Source organism: Trifolium pratense, linkage group LG3 (assembly GCF_020283565.1).
Source record: "Trifolium pratense cultivar HEN17-A07 linkage group LG3, ARS_RC_1.1, whole genome shotgun sequence".
Taxonomy (NCBI): domain Eukaryota; kingdom Viridiplantae; phylum Streptophyta; class Magnoliopsida; order Fabales; family Fabaceae; genus Trifolium; species Trifolium pratense.
Genome location: NC_060061.1, coordinates 21,476,280 through 21,489,552, shown reverse-complemented (window position 1 = coordinate 21,489,552; position 13,273 = coordinate 21,476,280). Strand labels below are relative to the sequence as shown.

General features: G+C 29.7%; 1 protein-coding gene across 1 annotated transcript; it reads left to right on the top strand.

Moving 5' to 3' along the window:
- Positions 1-229: 229 nt before the first annotated feature.
- Positions 230-4,363, top strand: LOC123913131 (ATP-dependent Clp protease proteolytic subunit 6, chloroplastic). Its single transcript, XM_045963736.1, has 9 exons — positions 230-428; positions 519-577; positions 838-910; positions 1,747-1,945; positions 2,035-2,100; positions 2,260-2,400; positions 2,849-2,902; positions 3,576-3,668; positions 4,132-4,363. The coding sequence occupies exons 1-9, from the start codon at positions 337-339 to the stop codon at positions 4,177-4,179; spliced, it is 825 nt and encodes a 274-aa protein (XP_045819692.1). The 5' UTR covers positions 230-336; the 3' UTR covers positions 4,180-4,363.
- Positions 4,364-13,273: the final 8,910 nt, after the last annotated feature.

Sequence of the window (13,273 nt, the reverse complement as noted above, 5' to 3'; positions counted from 1 at the left end):
GAAAACTTATACCAAACTCAGGGGTATTTTTGGAGGGCCTGAAAGCAATTTGGAGGGCGTAAAGAGCAATTTCCTTTACTTTAAAAACCCACTTGGACTGGTGTATTGATATTGGTTTGGGACCTGAGAGTGTGCTCCTCTTAAGGTCTGAAGTTTGATTCTCTGTAGTGTCAATCTGGGCGGGCTAATTTACTTTAAAGATTGGCAACTAAATGGACCATAACAGGATAAGCCCAAAAAGAACAAGTACATCCAATGGGCTCACTCAGTAGAACTTTGAGATGAGATGGAATAACTCATTTTTGGTTTGAAGCTTCACACAACAAGTTTCAAACAATGGTATCTCAAGCTCTATCAGTTCCTGCAATTCCTACTTTCACTATCGCCTCTCACCGCAGAATCCCTTCCCAACTCGCGTTTTCTCACAGGTTCATATTCATTGCAAATTTCTCTTTTTTTTTGTTGCACTTAATTTTCATTCTTTCATTTTTCTTTAAATCCTGAAAATTGAATTGCAGAAACTCCTGCACGATATCTTCTTCCTTGCCAAGCCCCTATGGCCACTCATCTAAAATGGGTAATTTTCTAATTTAATCAATTTTTATTTGGTTGCAATTCCAAATTTGATTTATTGATTAGATATTAAATCATAAGTTTAATTTTCCCAACTTATTTTGATTTATTGATTATCAAAATAAGAGTATAAGACCCGTTTAGCAAATATAATTGGGTTTTTCTTCACTTGTTTCTAGAAAGAAATGAATTATCTATATGAACTATTTATTTATTTTTACACAATAAAACATGTTATGATATGTAGGTTTTTGTTTTATGCAGGGTTATCAAGTAAAACCAGTGATTTTCGTTTAAAACTCGATGAGAAAACTACACATGATGTTAGTACTACAAGGTACAATTTTTACCCTTATTACTTTTTCAAGTGTTTCATGTATATGAGTATAAGAATTTAATTCATATGGAATAGTTGTGTAGATATTTTTTTTCCACTTTCGGTCAATTATAACCATTCGATAAATGAAAAAGTTTGTCTTTCATCGTATCTAACTTAATAGTCATAGAAATGATGGGGTGTAATTGGTTGGAAATGTAAATAGTTTTAGAGTGACAACGTATAGAAATCATTCGGTAAGTATAATAATATATTTGTTTGGTAGTAGGATACTTGTGGTTTGAATACCTATTAGAAGTCGGACTTTTTACCAACAATGAATTGGTTCAAGTGGTAAGAGTCTTGGACTCCTTAAGCAAGTGGTCAAGGGTTCGATCCATGGCTCTTGTGTATGGAAAAAATTCGGTTGGGAAGGGAGGACCCACCTTGTGTGCAGCATAGGTTCCCTGACGGAGATTAGTCACTGTAAAGCAGCTGTGGAAACTTTGTACCAATATCATGGTAACTCATAAAAAAGAGGCTTGACTTTCTTTCGTTACTTGAAAAGTAAATCTGAGGGTATCAAAGTAATTAGGTTTTAAAATAGTGCATTGCGAATTACTACCAAACATTCGGCTATAAAATGTGGCATTAAAAGATGACAATCAGCATCATAATAAATCTATGTAGTCTCTTGGAATATCATTGTAACTTACCTTAAATGGAATGTGTATCTTATCCTTGAACTTTGATTCTTAAAGAACCTCTAGGACGTGAGTTTAATGGCCATGTCTGTGCACTTTTTTTAAGTATTCATGTATGAAGAACAATTTATTTATATTCCAGTTTACTTGTAGTTATGGTGCAATTGAAGCCAGTGGGAACCCGCCAGTATCACCAGCCATCATGACTCCGGGAGGAGCTCTTGATCTCTCATCTGTTTTGTTCAGGAATCGTATAATATTCGTAGGACAGCCAATTAATGGACAAGTGGCTCAGAGAGTTATTTCGCAGCTTTTGACTCTGGCTACTATTGATGAAGAATCAGATATACTGGTTTGTTATGTTTTGATTTTTTGCCACCGTTTACTTGACCTTTGATTAATCTTAGAATGGTATTCATATTGAGCTGTTTCTATTGGCAGATGTATATCAATTGCCCTGGTGGAAGCACTTATTCAGTGCTTGCAATTTATGATTGCATGTCTTGGGTAAGATAAAGGTTTTATCATCCCCATCCCACCTTACATTCACACACACAAATTTTTAATATACTTTTTGATTCCTTTGTTAGCTGCTTTAATTCCGTAATAGTTGTCGGTGTTTTTACCTTGAATTTGAAAGCATTCGGTGATCCCATTTTTTTTCAGATAAAGCCAAAGGTTGGTACAGTAGTTTTCGGAGTAGCTGCAAGCCAAGGAACACTTCTCCTTGCAGGTGGGGAGAAGGGAATGCGCTATGCAATGCCAAATGCACGCATTGTGATGAATCAACCACGGTGTGGATTTGGGGTAAGAATCAAGCTTTTGAAATTTTGTTACAGAAGATGTACTTTAGATTTTAGGAGCTGACAAATTATGATAAAGAAAAAGTCGATACTGATTTGGCGTAGGAAGAAGATAATAACAACAATATGGTTCCCATTTTAAAATTTTAATTAGTTAAATATGAATTGCGCTATATAGTTTATCGGACAAGTTGCAATGGATTATCTAGAAGTTTTATTGGAAGAATGATTTCTTCAAATGTAAATGTTTTGTTCAGAGTCACATTTTAAAGTTAATCACAGAATCCACTATGTAGTTTGACATTTGATGTATAAATACACTAAATAACAAGAGTTTATTGTTCTTTTTTACATAAAAAAACGCTATCAAGTATTTTGGGTTGACAGTAGCAGGTTTATTGTGTATTATGTCATAGGCATCATGATTGAGACTGTTCTTAATCTAATTGCAGGGTCATGTTGAGGATGTGCAACGTCTAGTGAATGAAGCTGTTCAATCCCGCTATGTTAGTCTTTCTTCCTCTTATGTTGCACGATTTTAATGATTCACAGACAGCTGCAAAAGGCTCCTATAAACTGTGATATTTATATTTATGGCAACCCTTGAATGTATAGTGTTGGGATTTGTTAATGCATTACATTCACTGCCTCTTTAAATTTTTGTTACCTGAAAAGTGAAAACTATATCTTAGACTTAACCTTCTGAAGGAAGATGTGTTGGATATAAAATCATTATTCACGAGCCTTTACCTAATAACTTAGGTTTTTGAGAGAATAGATACATGACTTATTGTCAAAAATTCTATGATCAATTGTTCAATAGTTTGATCATTACGGGTCCCCATTCTTCTTGATAGAAGTTGAGTGCCAGCACGAGCAGGATAGATTTGTACACTCCATCATGCTAGAAGCTCAAATGACTTTGTGAGAGGTGCGCTAGATATAAAATCATCCATGAGCCAGCCAACAGAATTAACTATTAGAAATTTGATTCATTGCAGAAGAATATTAAATTTAAATTTTTCAGTATGTGTAACCAGAAACTTCATTCAACATGACTTCTTCATGCTTAAGTTACCATGACAGCAGTTACATAGTTCTTTTGTTTGTTATAGTTTATCTGATATTTCTTGGAAAGCTAAGCCTATTTTCCTTACTCCCCTTCTGTTTCGAGTACAGAAAATGGAGAAGATGTTTAGTGCATTCACCGGACAGCCATTGGAGAAGGTGCAAGAGTTCACAGATAGGGACAACTTTCTATCTGTTTCTGAGGTAACATAAACTATTTTTTCTTCTGTAACTGTGAAATAGGAAGTTATTGCGACCGAGAATGATTTCTCAAAGAATCCAAAATGTTCTCTTTTCAAAAAGAAATTAATTTTTACGACTGTTGATAGACAGGATTAGTACAGCCATTTGTAAGATTATCCAACATATTAATCACATCAATATCGTCATAATTTATTACTATTTGCGTATTCATTTCCCACGTCTATACCTAAATACTGGCCCTATAACTTCAATAGATTCAGTTATTTTTGGATGATTTCTGTAATTTTATTTGATTGGCACAGTTAATCTATAAATAAATGTATGTGAAAAATTCCATCGTTTGCTGTAACTTGTGCTAGGGTATTATGAAGGTGATTCATCTCGGTGAACGCTGTTATTGTATTATCAGCTTCTATAGTTGTTTTACTCCTAAAAATTTCTTATATCTGTCTCTTCATTTCAGGCTTTGGACTTTGGTCTTATTGATGGTGTCTTGGAAACACGGTATTGACAAGATCATGTGTTGTATATTTGTATTTCTAAAAAGTTGAAAAAATTAATTCTTGTCCATCTGATATTGTAGAATTTCATTAGTTCTATAAGCAGATCTGGATTACACGTAGTAACTGCATGTTCGATTTGTAACTGAAGTCTGCAATCGTTTATACTTTATAGTTCATTTTATTAGTGTGTAACTTGAACTGTCTAATTTTAAATCAACGATTGAGATTCAAAACAGTGTGGAACTGCGTACTGTTTTTACAGTAGCCGATCCTGGTCCATAAACTTGCAAGTGTTACCGTGGTTTACCTCAAGTGCCTCATGATTCATGGCCATGCACCCCAAACTACTATTTCACAATGTTAATGTACAATACTTGTAATTCCAAACTGACTTATACGTATACATTTGTTTCTATTGAAATTTATAAATATATAATCTGATAGGGCATCTTTTCTAAAATGCCACGGTGCACCAGGTGTAATGGTCTTAAATTGTTGCAGAATTAAATGAATTCAAAATGTGAACCTGAAGTGGGTGCGGTCAAGATGTCTGATGTCCATAGTCAGGCGTTAAAAACTGTCTGATTAAGATCGATCGGACGGTCTTGATTTAAAGACATTATTTTTTTAAATTATTAAATAAAAATTTAGTTTGCTTTTTTAGACTGTCTTATTTTATTCTGATGGGTGAAACTTCATGACTGCACGGATTAACAACTGTGTTTCTAAATATATTTTTAGGGTCCGTTTGGTGCGTAGGATAGGATAATGACATGATAGGATATAAAACAGGATAAGGATATGATAGGATATCAACAGGATAACAGTTATCCTCAGTTATCATATCCTGTGTTTGATGCACACATGATAACAAACATAATAACTATTATATCTTATTTTTAATACATATTTGCTCATAATAATATGATAAGATATATAACAATTTAAATGATAAAGTTACTGTTGTAAAACAATTGTTATTTTTTTTAAATTATTTTGTAATACTTTGAATTTTATAAATAAAAAATATAAATAAGTAATCAAATAACTTTATAATTTCAAATAAAAATCATGAGAAAATAATCAAGTTTAATTTTTTATATGAATCGTGATCAAATAAATAACTCAATAATATATACATGTTAGATAAGCCAAATAAATATATGATATATCTCATACGTAAATAATAAAACTACTATTGTAAAAGAATTAAATTTAATTTTTTATAAAATTTAAATTAATATCCCTATTTTTCAATTTTTTAATAAAATATTGTAATTTTAGTAAAATTTTGATTTTTTAGAATATATTGATTACAAAATTACCCCTGTGAGAAAATCACATATATTTAAAAATTAATTATTTATATTTTATTTGATTTTATTTGATTTATTTTAAAATATATTTTATAGAATAAATCAGTAATTTTTTTTCTTCTTATCTTATCCTGCTGGTAACCCAACTCAAATTCAGGATAAGAATTATAACTAGAGAGACAGGATATGATAAGTTTCAGGATTAACTTATCATATCTTGCTGTGTCACCAAATACTGGATTGCGACAGGATATGATACAGTTATCATATCCCGTCTCTTATCCTGTGCACCAAACGGGCCCTTACCCACCAAATGTTAGTTGGTTAAGTGGTAATTGACGCTGAACTTGGTAGGGAGGACCATGGTTCGATCCCCCACAACTGCATTTGGGAGGGGACTGAAACCACTTGATGCCAGAACTCGCCCCGAACTCTGGACTACTAGGGCCCCTTCCCCTAAGAATCAAAGGGTGAAAAAAAAAAAAAAATACTTTTACCTATATTTTTGTTGGGATTTTTTTTTGGGATTAACCACAAGTTTAATTTGGTTCGGAAGTCAGTTATGACATAAGTGATTGATTTAAATGTGGTTGATTTAATTTCTTTTTTTAATATTTTTTTCCTCATTTTTTTTACGGGAATATATTTCTTCACTTGAGAGATTCTTTCTTGTCTATTACTAATATATTAAAATCGATTACCACCAAAGTTCCTAAATTATCCTTATAGCTTTTAATCACATTGCAAGTTTTATATCCTTCATTTTAATTTTACTAAAAAAAAAAATATAGAAAGAATATAAGATAAATAAAAAAATATATAGAAAAAAATATTAAAAAAAAAAAGAAAAATATAAGATAAATACAAAAAACGAATATGATATGCATAAAAATAGGAACATAATTAACAAATTATAGATATAAACAAAACAGAACAATCTACACGCTTAAAATAGAAGAAAAAAAACAAAAAAAAACATTATAGAAGAAAGTTTAGTCAATAAAAAAAATTATAGAAAGAATATAAAAATTAAAAAATCGCATAAAAATAAGAATATAGAAACATAAACAATATTTTTCATAAAAAAAGAAAAAGAAAATAAACAATATTACTATCAAGTTTACTACTAACCACTAATAATAATAATAAAGTTAGATAATATCAAACTTACTAAATTACCATAAATATTACTAATAAAATTTATAATTTTATTATTAAAAATATACGCGGGATCATTATTTATCACTAAAACATAAAAAAATTGAATAAATAAATTTACAAGAAAAAACACAATAATTCCACTTATATTTTAACAATATTATATAATAATTTTTTAAACATTTTATTTTAAATAAATTTTCTACCACTTATATATCAAATAACTAGTTCTTGTATATAAGTTTACACACCTCGTTGTAATATGCATATTCATCCTCTTGCTCATATCCAGAGATTTGAGATTATTCTCTTATATATTGAATATTTATTAGTTAATGATATGAATTAAGTTTGTTTGGTTAAAAAAAAAAAAAGTTTACACACCTCGTTGTAATATGCATATTCATCCTAAATTATTCAAGTTGGTACTTTATCAAGGTTTTCATATCCTGGCTCTAGGTCTTTGGGGTTGCCCTACGTCAAGGCTAGCCATAGTATTTTAAATTTCTTCTGTTGTCATTGTTGGAGACACTGTTGCTGCTGCTAGAAGCCACACACGCACTGATCCAATCCAAGTGTTGCCATGCCATCGTATTCCTAGCTCGATAATGGTATCAAATTATTTTTTAGTTATCGTATCAACAGAAACTTGCGAATAACTCATTTTTTGTATTATAAGCTATTGTTTGAAAAGATAGTTTGTTTGTATGATAATACTTCATTTGATACATTCTTTTGTTTTTGGGTACAGATTGTATGATAATAAAAAAAAATATTGGGTGTCTCAACCAATGTAATAGTGCAACGCATAAGCGACACTCGAGAAGCCCAATATATATTAATTTTAGATGTATCATTCAATTAATTGATACAATAATATTTTTCTCCCTGCATTTAATACTTAAAAAAATTTATTGACAAAATAACAATAAATATTGTATTTTATATTTATTTAAAGGTGATGCTACATGATCACTTTGTTCAGTTTAGCTATTGTTCTGGAGGATTGCGAGCTCGCAACTCATTCTTGCAGCTTATTTGGTTATGTTGCATTTAAGTTATATGGCATAAGTGGAACAACAGAGTTTTCAAGGCAACCGAAACTACTATACACCAAATGTTAGATAAAGTTGAATTATACTCGTTTTGGTGGTTGAAAGTTCACAATGTTAGTCTTGGCCTAAACACCCACATGTGGTGGTCGAGCCTTTTTGTTTGTGTATCGATTTAGCTTTTTGTTTCAATGTATGTAAAGTATTGAGGTTCTCTCTGACACACCTTATGTTGGTTATGACTCCGTATTGATGTTAATATTTTTCATTTTTACTTTAAAAAAAAGTGATACTAACTAATGTCCCATATACTAAGTAAGGATACAAAAAATATGAATTTTGCATGGAAAACAATAATTTTATATTTTATAGACATTGATTACATAAGTTTTAGGCTTAATTAATAAAATGGTCCCTTAAAGACATTTTTGGTTTCAGATTGGTCCCTTAAAGAAAAAAATGTCCAAATAGGTCCCTTAAAGAAAAAAAAGTCCGAATAGGTCCCTTAATGACATCTCCGTTAATCAGTTTGGTCCCTAAAAAGAGGTCTAAATAGGACCAAACTGATTAACGGATATGTCTTTAAGGGAACTATTCGGACCTTTTTTTCTTTAAGGGACCTATTTAGACATTTTTTTCTTTAAGAGACCAATATGAAACAAAAAATGTCTTTAAGGGACCATTTTATTAATTAAGCCTAAGTTTTAATATAATTTTACTATATTTAATTTCTTTAACCAAGTATTCCGGGATATTAGTTATACAATATTCTTAAAACATAAACAATCCTTATTAAGATTCCAATAAGATTCTTTTTGGCCTATCCTATGCATAGATTTGCTACATTTGCCATTTTAAATTCGAATAAGCTTTTCCTGCGCCCGTGTATCTATCCGATGCACCTCGAGTAAAGGTTGCGTGACCGCAACGAATAAGATGATATTTAATTTAAGATAAACTAAAGATGAATATTAGAAGGCCGTGTCCAACATCATACCTACAGGGCCGATTCCAAGTTTTAAGAGACTATATGCAAATTTTAAAAGTGACCTCTTATAATAAAAAATAAATATAATTTTTAAAAAAAATCATCATTAATTTTGTTAGCAGTGTTTTTTTTTTTTTTTTTTTACAAAAAAAGTGTTTTATTGGACTTTGTAGTTGAGCCTTTATATTTGCAGCAATATATTAAGTTTTACACCCTCACTCTTACTAATACTGTTACCCCATAAAATTGGCCTCTTAAAATTGGGTGGAATAAAAAATTGAAAGAATGAGTGGTATTGGATGGAATGAGTGTTGGGGTTGATTGCAATGTAAGTCCCACATTGCTAATGAAGAGAAAAAAAAAGGTCAAAGAAATTATATAGAAGTCCCACATCGCTTAGAATGGTGAAGCAATGAGGGAATCAAGACTATATAATGGACCTAAGTTCTTTGTTTATAATTGCACCAAGCAGTAACACTTGTAAACACTTTAAATTTATAAACACTTTAAATTTATATTTGTGTCTTTTTGTTTTCTTTTATGCTCTTGTTTAAGAGTATTTGAGATGTAGTTCAAATATTTATTTTGGAGAGTGTGGGTGTATTGGGGCATGGGGTGATTGAGAGTTAAGTCTACGTGTTGTAACACTTTTCACATAGTGTTTATTCTCTGGTTGTTGGTTTTGACAACGACCGTGGTTTTTTCTCCGATTTGGAGTTTCCACGTTATATTCTTGTGTTGTTGATTGCGTTCATTTATTTTCTCTATGCCGGTTTTCCCCAACAATGAGTTCCATCATACTCATTCCATTCCATTCATTTTGTACAAAACCAAACAATGGAATCTGGCTTTATCCCACTACACTTCATTCCACCACTTTCCATCAATCCAAACATAGTCTAAAGAAACCTCAAGAATATCAAAATGAACCTATAATAAACTATAAATCGGACTTAGACTTTTAATTTTTTAACAAATCAGACTTAAGTTCGACAAAACCTAGCTAATCTATAATCACTCCTAAGGATTTTATTAGTAATAGTAAAGGGAGAATAACTTCTAAGTATGGTGTTGTCAAATAAAAAAATTTCTAAGTATGGTTTTTTATTCTATTAATTAACTAATCAATTAGGATAAGGATTGATTACCTAACCCCATAAAATATAGTGTAAGCACTTCCTAGTCAACTGTTTGCCATAATAAAAAAAGTTTCCATGAGTAGTTTTTTATTTGAATTTGGTACAACTTTGCAAAATGAATTCTTCCATATTTAAAGAGAGATAGACCTTTGATAAAGTTAGTTTAAAAATAAATATATACTAGAACTTTGACCCATGCGGTGCATGGGTCTAATTAGGTGTAATATGTAATAATAAAAAATAAAATACAAAAATTCTAAAAGCATTTTCAATAAGAGTAGTATAGGGAATTTCATGGACTAATTATTCTATATTTATTTATGTGCTTATTTTATATTTTATATATTTTTTAAATAATTTTTGAACCCCATCGTTTTGTTTACTTATTAAAAAAAAATTGCTGATAACTAAAGGTTCAAAAATTGATGATAATTAAAGGTTAAAAAAAATTAAAGACGTAATCAAGAACATAAACTTAAGTAGACATCCATAAATAAATAAAAATTGTGATTAATTCCGCCGTTCAAATTTATTGAAAACAGGGTTAACATATTAGGATTCCTAAATTCTTTCATAATTGAAGCACATGTTTTAGCGGTTAAAATGTTTTATTGTAAGTAAGAGATGCAGGTTCGATGACAAATCTGTATATTTTTAATATAAAGCTGCAATAAAAACAAAGAGAAAATGAGGGGAAAAAATTTTGGTTTAGGGTTAACTTATGTTAGCAAGCTTATAATATAAGAGATTATCGGTTTTTAATTGTTTAAATTGTGCAATGAAAATTGATGGTGCTTAATTGTCGTATGAAATCTTTCCTATGAAAGTTGATGAAGCTTAACACTTTGTGGACATAATTTAAATCACAATTGGTCTGCTAGTGCATATTATATCAATTGATCATCGGTTAATATTAAATCTGCAATATTAAAAACAAAATAATGAATGTGATTAGTGACATGACTATGGTTGTGTTTGGTTGTATTGCAAAAAAATTGATTTAGTAGAATTGAGTTTGATAATAACTTTTCAAATTACACGTGATAATAACTTTCCAAATCTTACATGATAATTATTCTCTAAATTTATGATCCGGTAGAAAAAAAACATTGATCAGGAAAGACATAAAAATATTTCGCGATGAATAATATAGTCAACAATAATTTTGATATGATATACTTTTAAAATTGATGGTGCTTATCAATTATTGCACATAATTTTAATCATAATTGGTATACTTGCCATAATGGTTGGAAATATTGCCTTGCATTGAAGGGTTATGGGTTCGAATCCTAGTCAAGACAAAATTGTATTATTTTTTAATAAAAATTGCAAGATAAAATGGAGGGAAAACATGGAAAACAAATTAGGGTTTAGAGTTTGCTTGTGTATACAAGCTTATAATATAAAAGAATGTTCTTAACTTTTCAACTTTTAAGGATAAAAAACTATGCTAAATTAGAGTTTAATTAAAAAGTAATTAGTAAATATTGATCTAGTTTCGATTGTCATCATGTGATGCACATCACATGATATAATCGAAACTACATCCGTGAATCATGTCGAGGATAACACTAAGGACAAGGACACAAAGAATTCCACTTGAAAAACTCTAGAGTTCATTTTATAAATGCAAAAGATATATATTTACTTAATAGCATATACTAAACCTGCTTGCACGCAAAATAGTCTTGTAAGCAGTAGTGCAATTTTATTTTATAGTAATGACAATTAAAATTTTGTAGGGGGACATAAAACATATTTAACTCGAACTTCTTTAACTTAAAATTTCATGAATTTTTTTTCTCTTCATATTATTATACACAAGGGTATAATAATATGAAATAGTTTTTGTCACAAAAAATAAGGTATAAAAAGTTGGGTTAAATATTGTTTTTCATTTCTATAAAAAGGGGATTACTCCTCTTCGAACCTAAGATCTGGATAGTAAGGTTGTATTGGGTCGTTGATTTCGGACCATTGAGTTGTAAACCCAATTGAGAAAGGTGTGGTACAATCATACACTTCGACAATAAATGCAGTAAGCAGTAACTGCCGAATGTGAGAGGTATTTATGGTTTAGATGTTGCATACCTAGTTTAGAGTTTAGACCATGAGTTAAGCTTATATACACGAAGAATCAAGTTTTCAAGGAATTAGAACATTCTCTTGGACACTTGTCCTAAAGACCACTTTTTAGGTTCATAATATAAACCAAATACATTACTTTTTTAATGAACCTAAAAAATATGTTTTTGCTTATAATAGTGACATGAGGGAATATAGTATAATTTCTCTCTAGAAGTATTAGCATTTGTGTGACGAGCCTAAGACTCTGTTTGATAAAATATTGGATGACTAATAACTTGATAGTTTTGTCAAAAAAAAAATAAAATTACTTGATAGTTTATAATTTATAGCTAATAAATTGATTGAAGTGTTTAGTAAAATTAATGGTTCAACTACTTAAATAAATGTAAAATGACAAAAAAAATATATTCTTAACTAATAATAAAATTTGTATCACTTCAACAAAAAAAAAATTGTATCAAATTTATACTTAGGACAATAATTTAAATTTATTAATGTAATATATCTTTTATATATTATTAAATTAAATTTTATATACTAAATGAGATGTTTTGTATTCTAAAACCTATTATATTATTTTAAACTAAAAAAAAATTATAAAGCATAAAAGTAGATAAACAATAGTTTTAAACTCATTTAGTCAAAAAAAAAATAGTTTTAAGCTCATAAGCTACTTGAAATAGAATCGAAAAAATAAGTTATAAATCAGTAAAATAAGTTATAAGTTCGTGATGAAAAGATTGTACCAATTAATAGGTCTTTTAGCTTATAAGCAATAAGTCAGTTTTTTGTCTTGTCAAACAGATCATAACTCAATCAAACAAAACTGACTTATAAGATGATGTTGTCTCTTTACTTATAAAAGTTCATGTTCATTTCATCTTTCATCTCATCAGATGTGGAACTCTTAATGCACACTCTCATTCATCTCTATTGGCTTGATGCATAGATATAAATGATGAATGGTCTAACGAATCTTGGAGGAGGCTTTAATATTATCTATATCTTAGAAATTGGATAATTCAATCGTATAAAATCAACTTCTAAAATACATGTTGTTTTTACTTATAAATTTATCTTCATGTCATTCTTAGTATTCTTAGTGTTCACATATGTTTAAGAACTAATTAAAACTTCATATCTTAACAATGTTAACATATGCCTAATTATAGCCACCATTTGAGATCTAAAGTATCTTACCCATACACATGTTTAAGATATTTATGTATCTATCTATTATTTACAAACCTTCTAACTAATTGCTCCCTTATCATAGACTATCTCACATTAACTCCATCGTAAACAATTTTCTAGTGTCACTTGACTATTTTATTTTCTTGATGAAGTCAACTTCACTA

Bases quoted from the DNA above. Each gene is read 5' to 3' on its own strand.
- LOC123913131 (XM_045963736.1), top strand. From the start codon at position 337: ATGGTATCTCAAGCTCTATCAGTTCCTGCAATTCCTACTTTCACTATC. The intron at 578-837 runs GTAATTTTCTAA...TGTTTTATGCAG, and splicing joins TGGCCACTCATCTAAAATGG to GGTTATCAAGTAAAACCAGT. The intron at 2,903-3,575 runs GTTAGTCTTTCT...TTTCGAGTACAG, and splicing joins AAGCTGTTCAATCCCGCTAT to AAAATGGAGAAGATGTTTAG.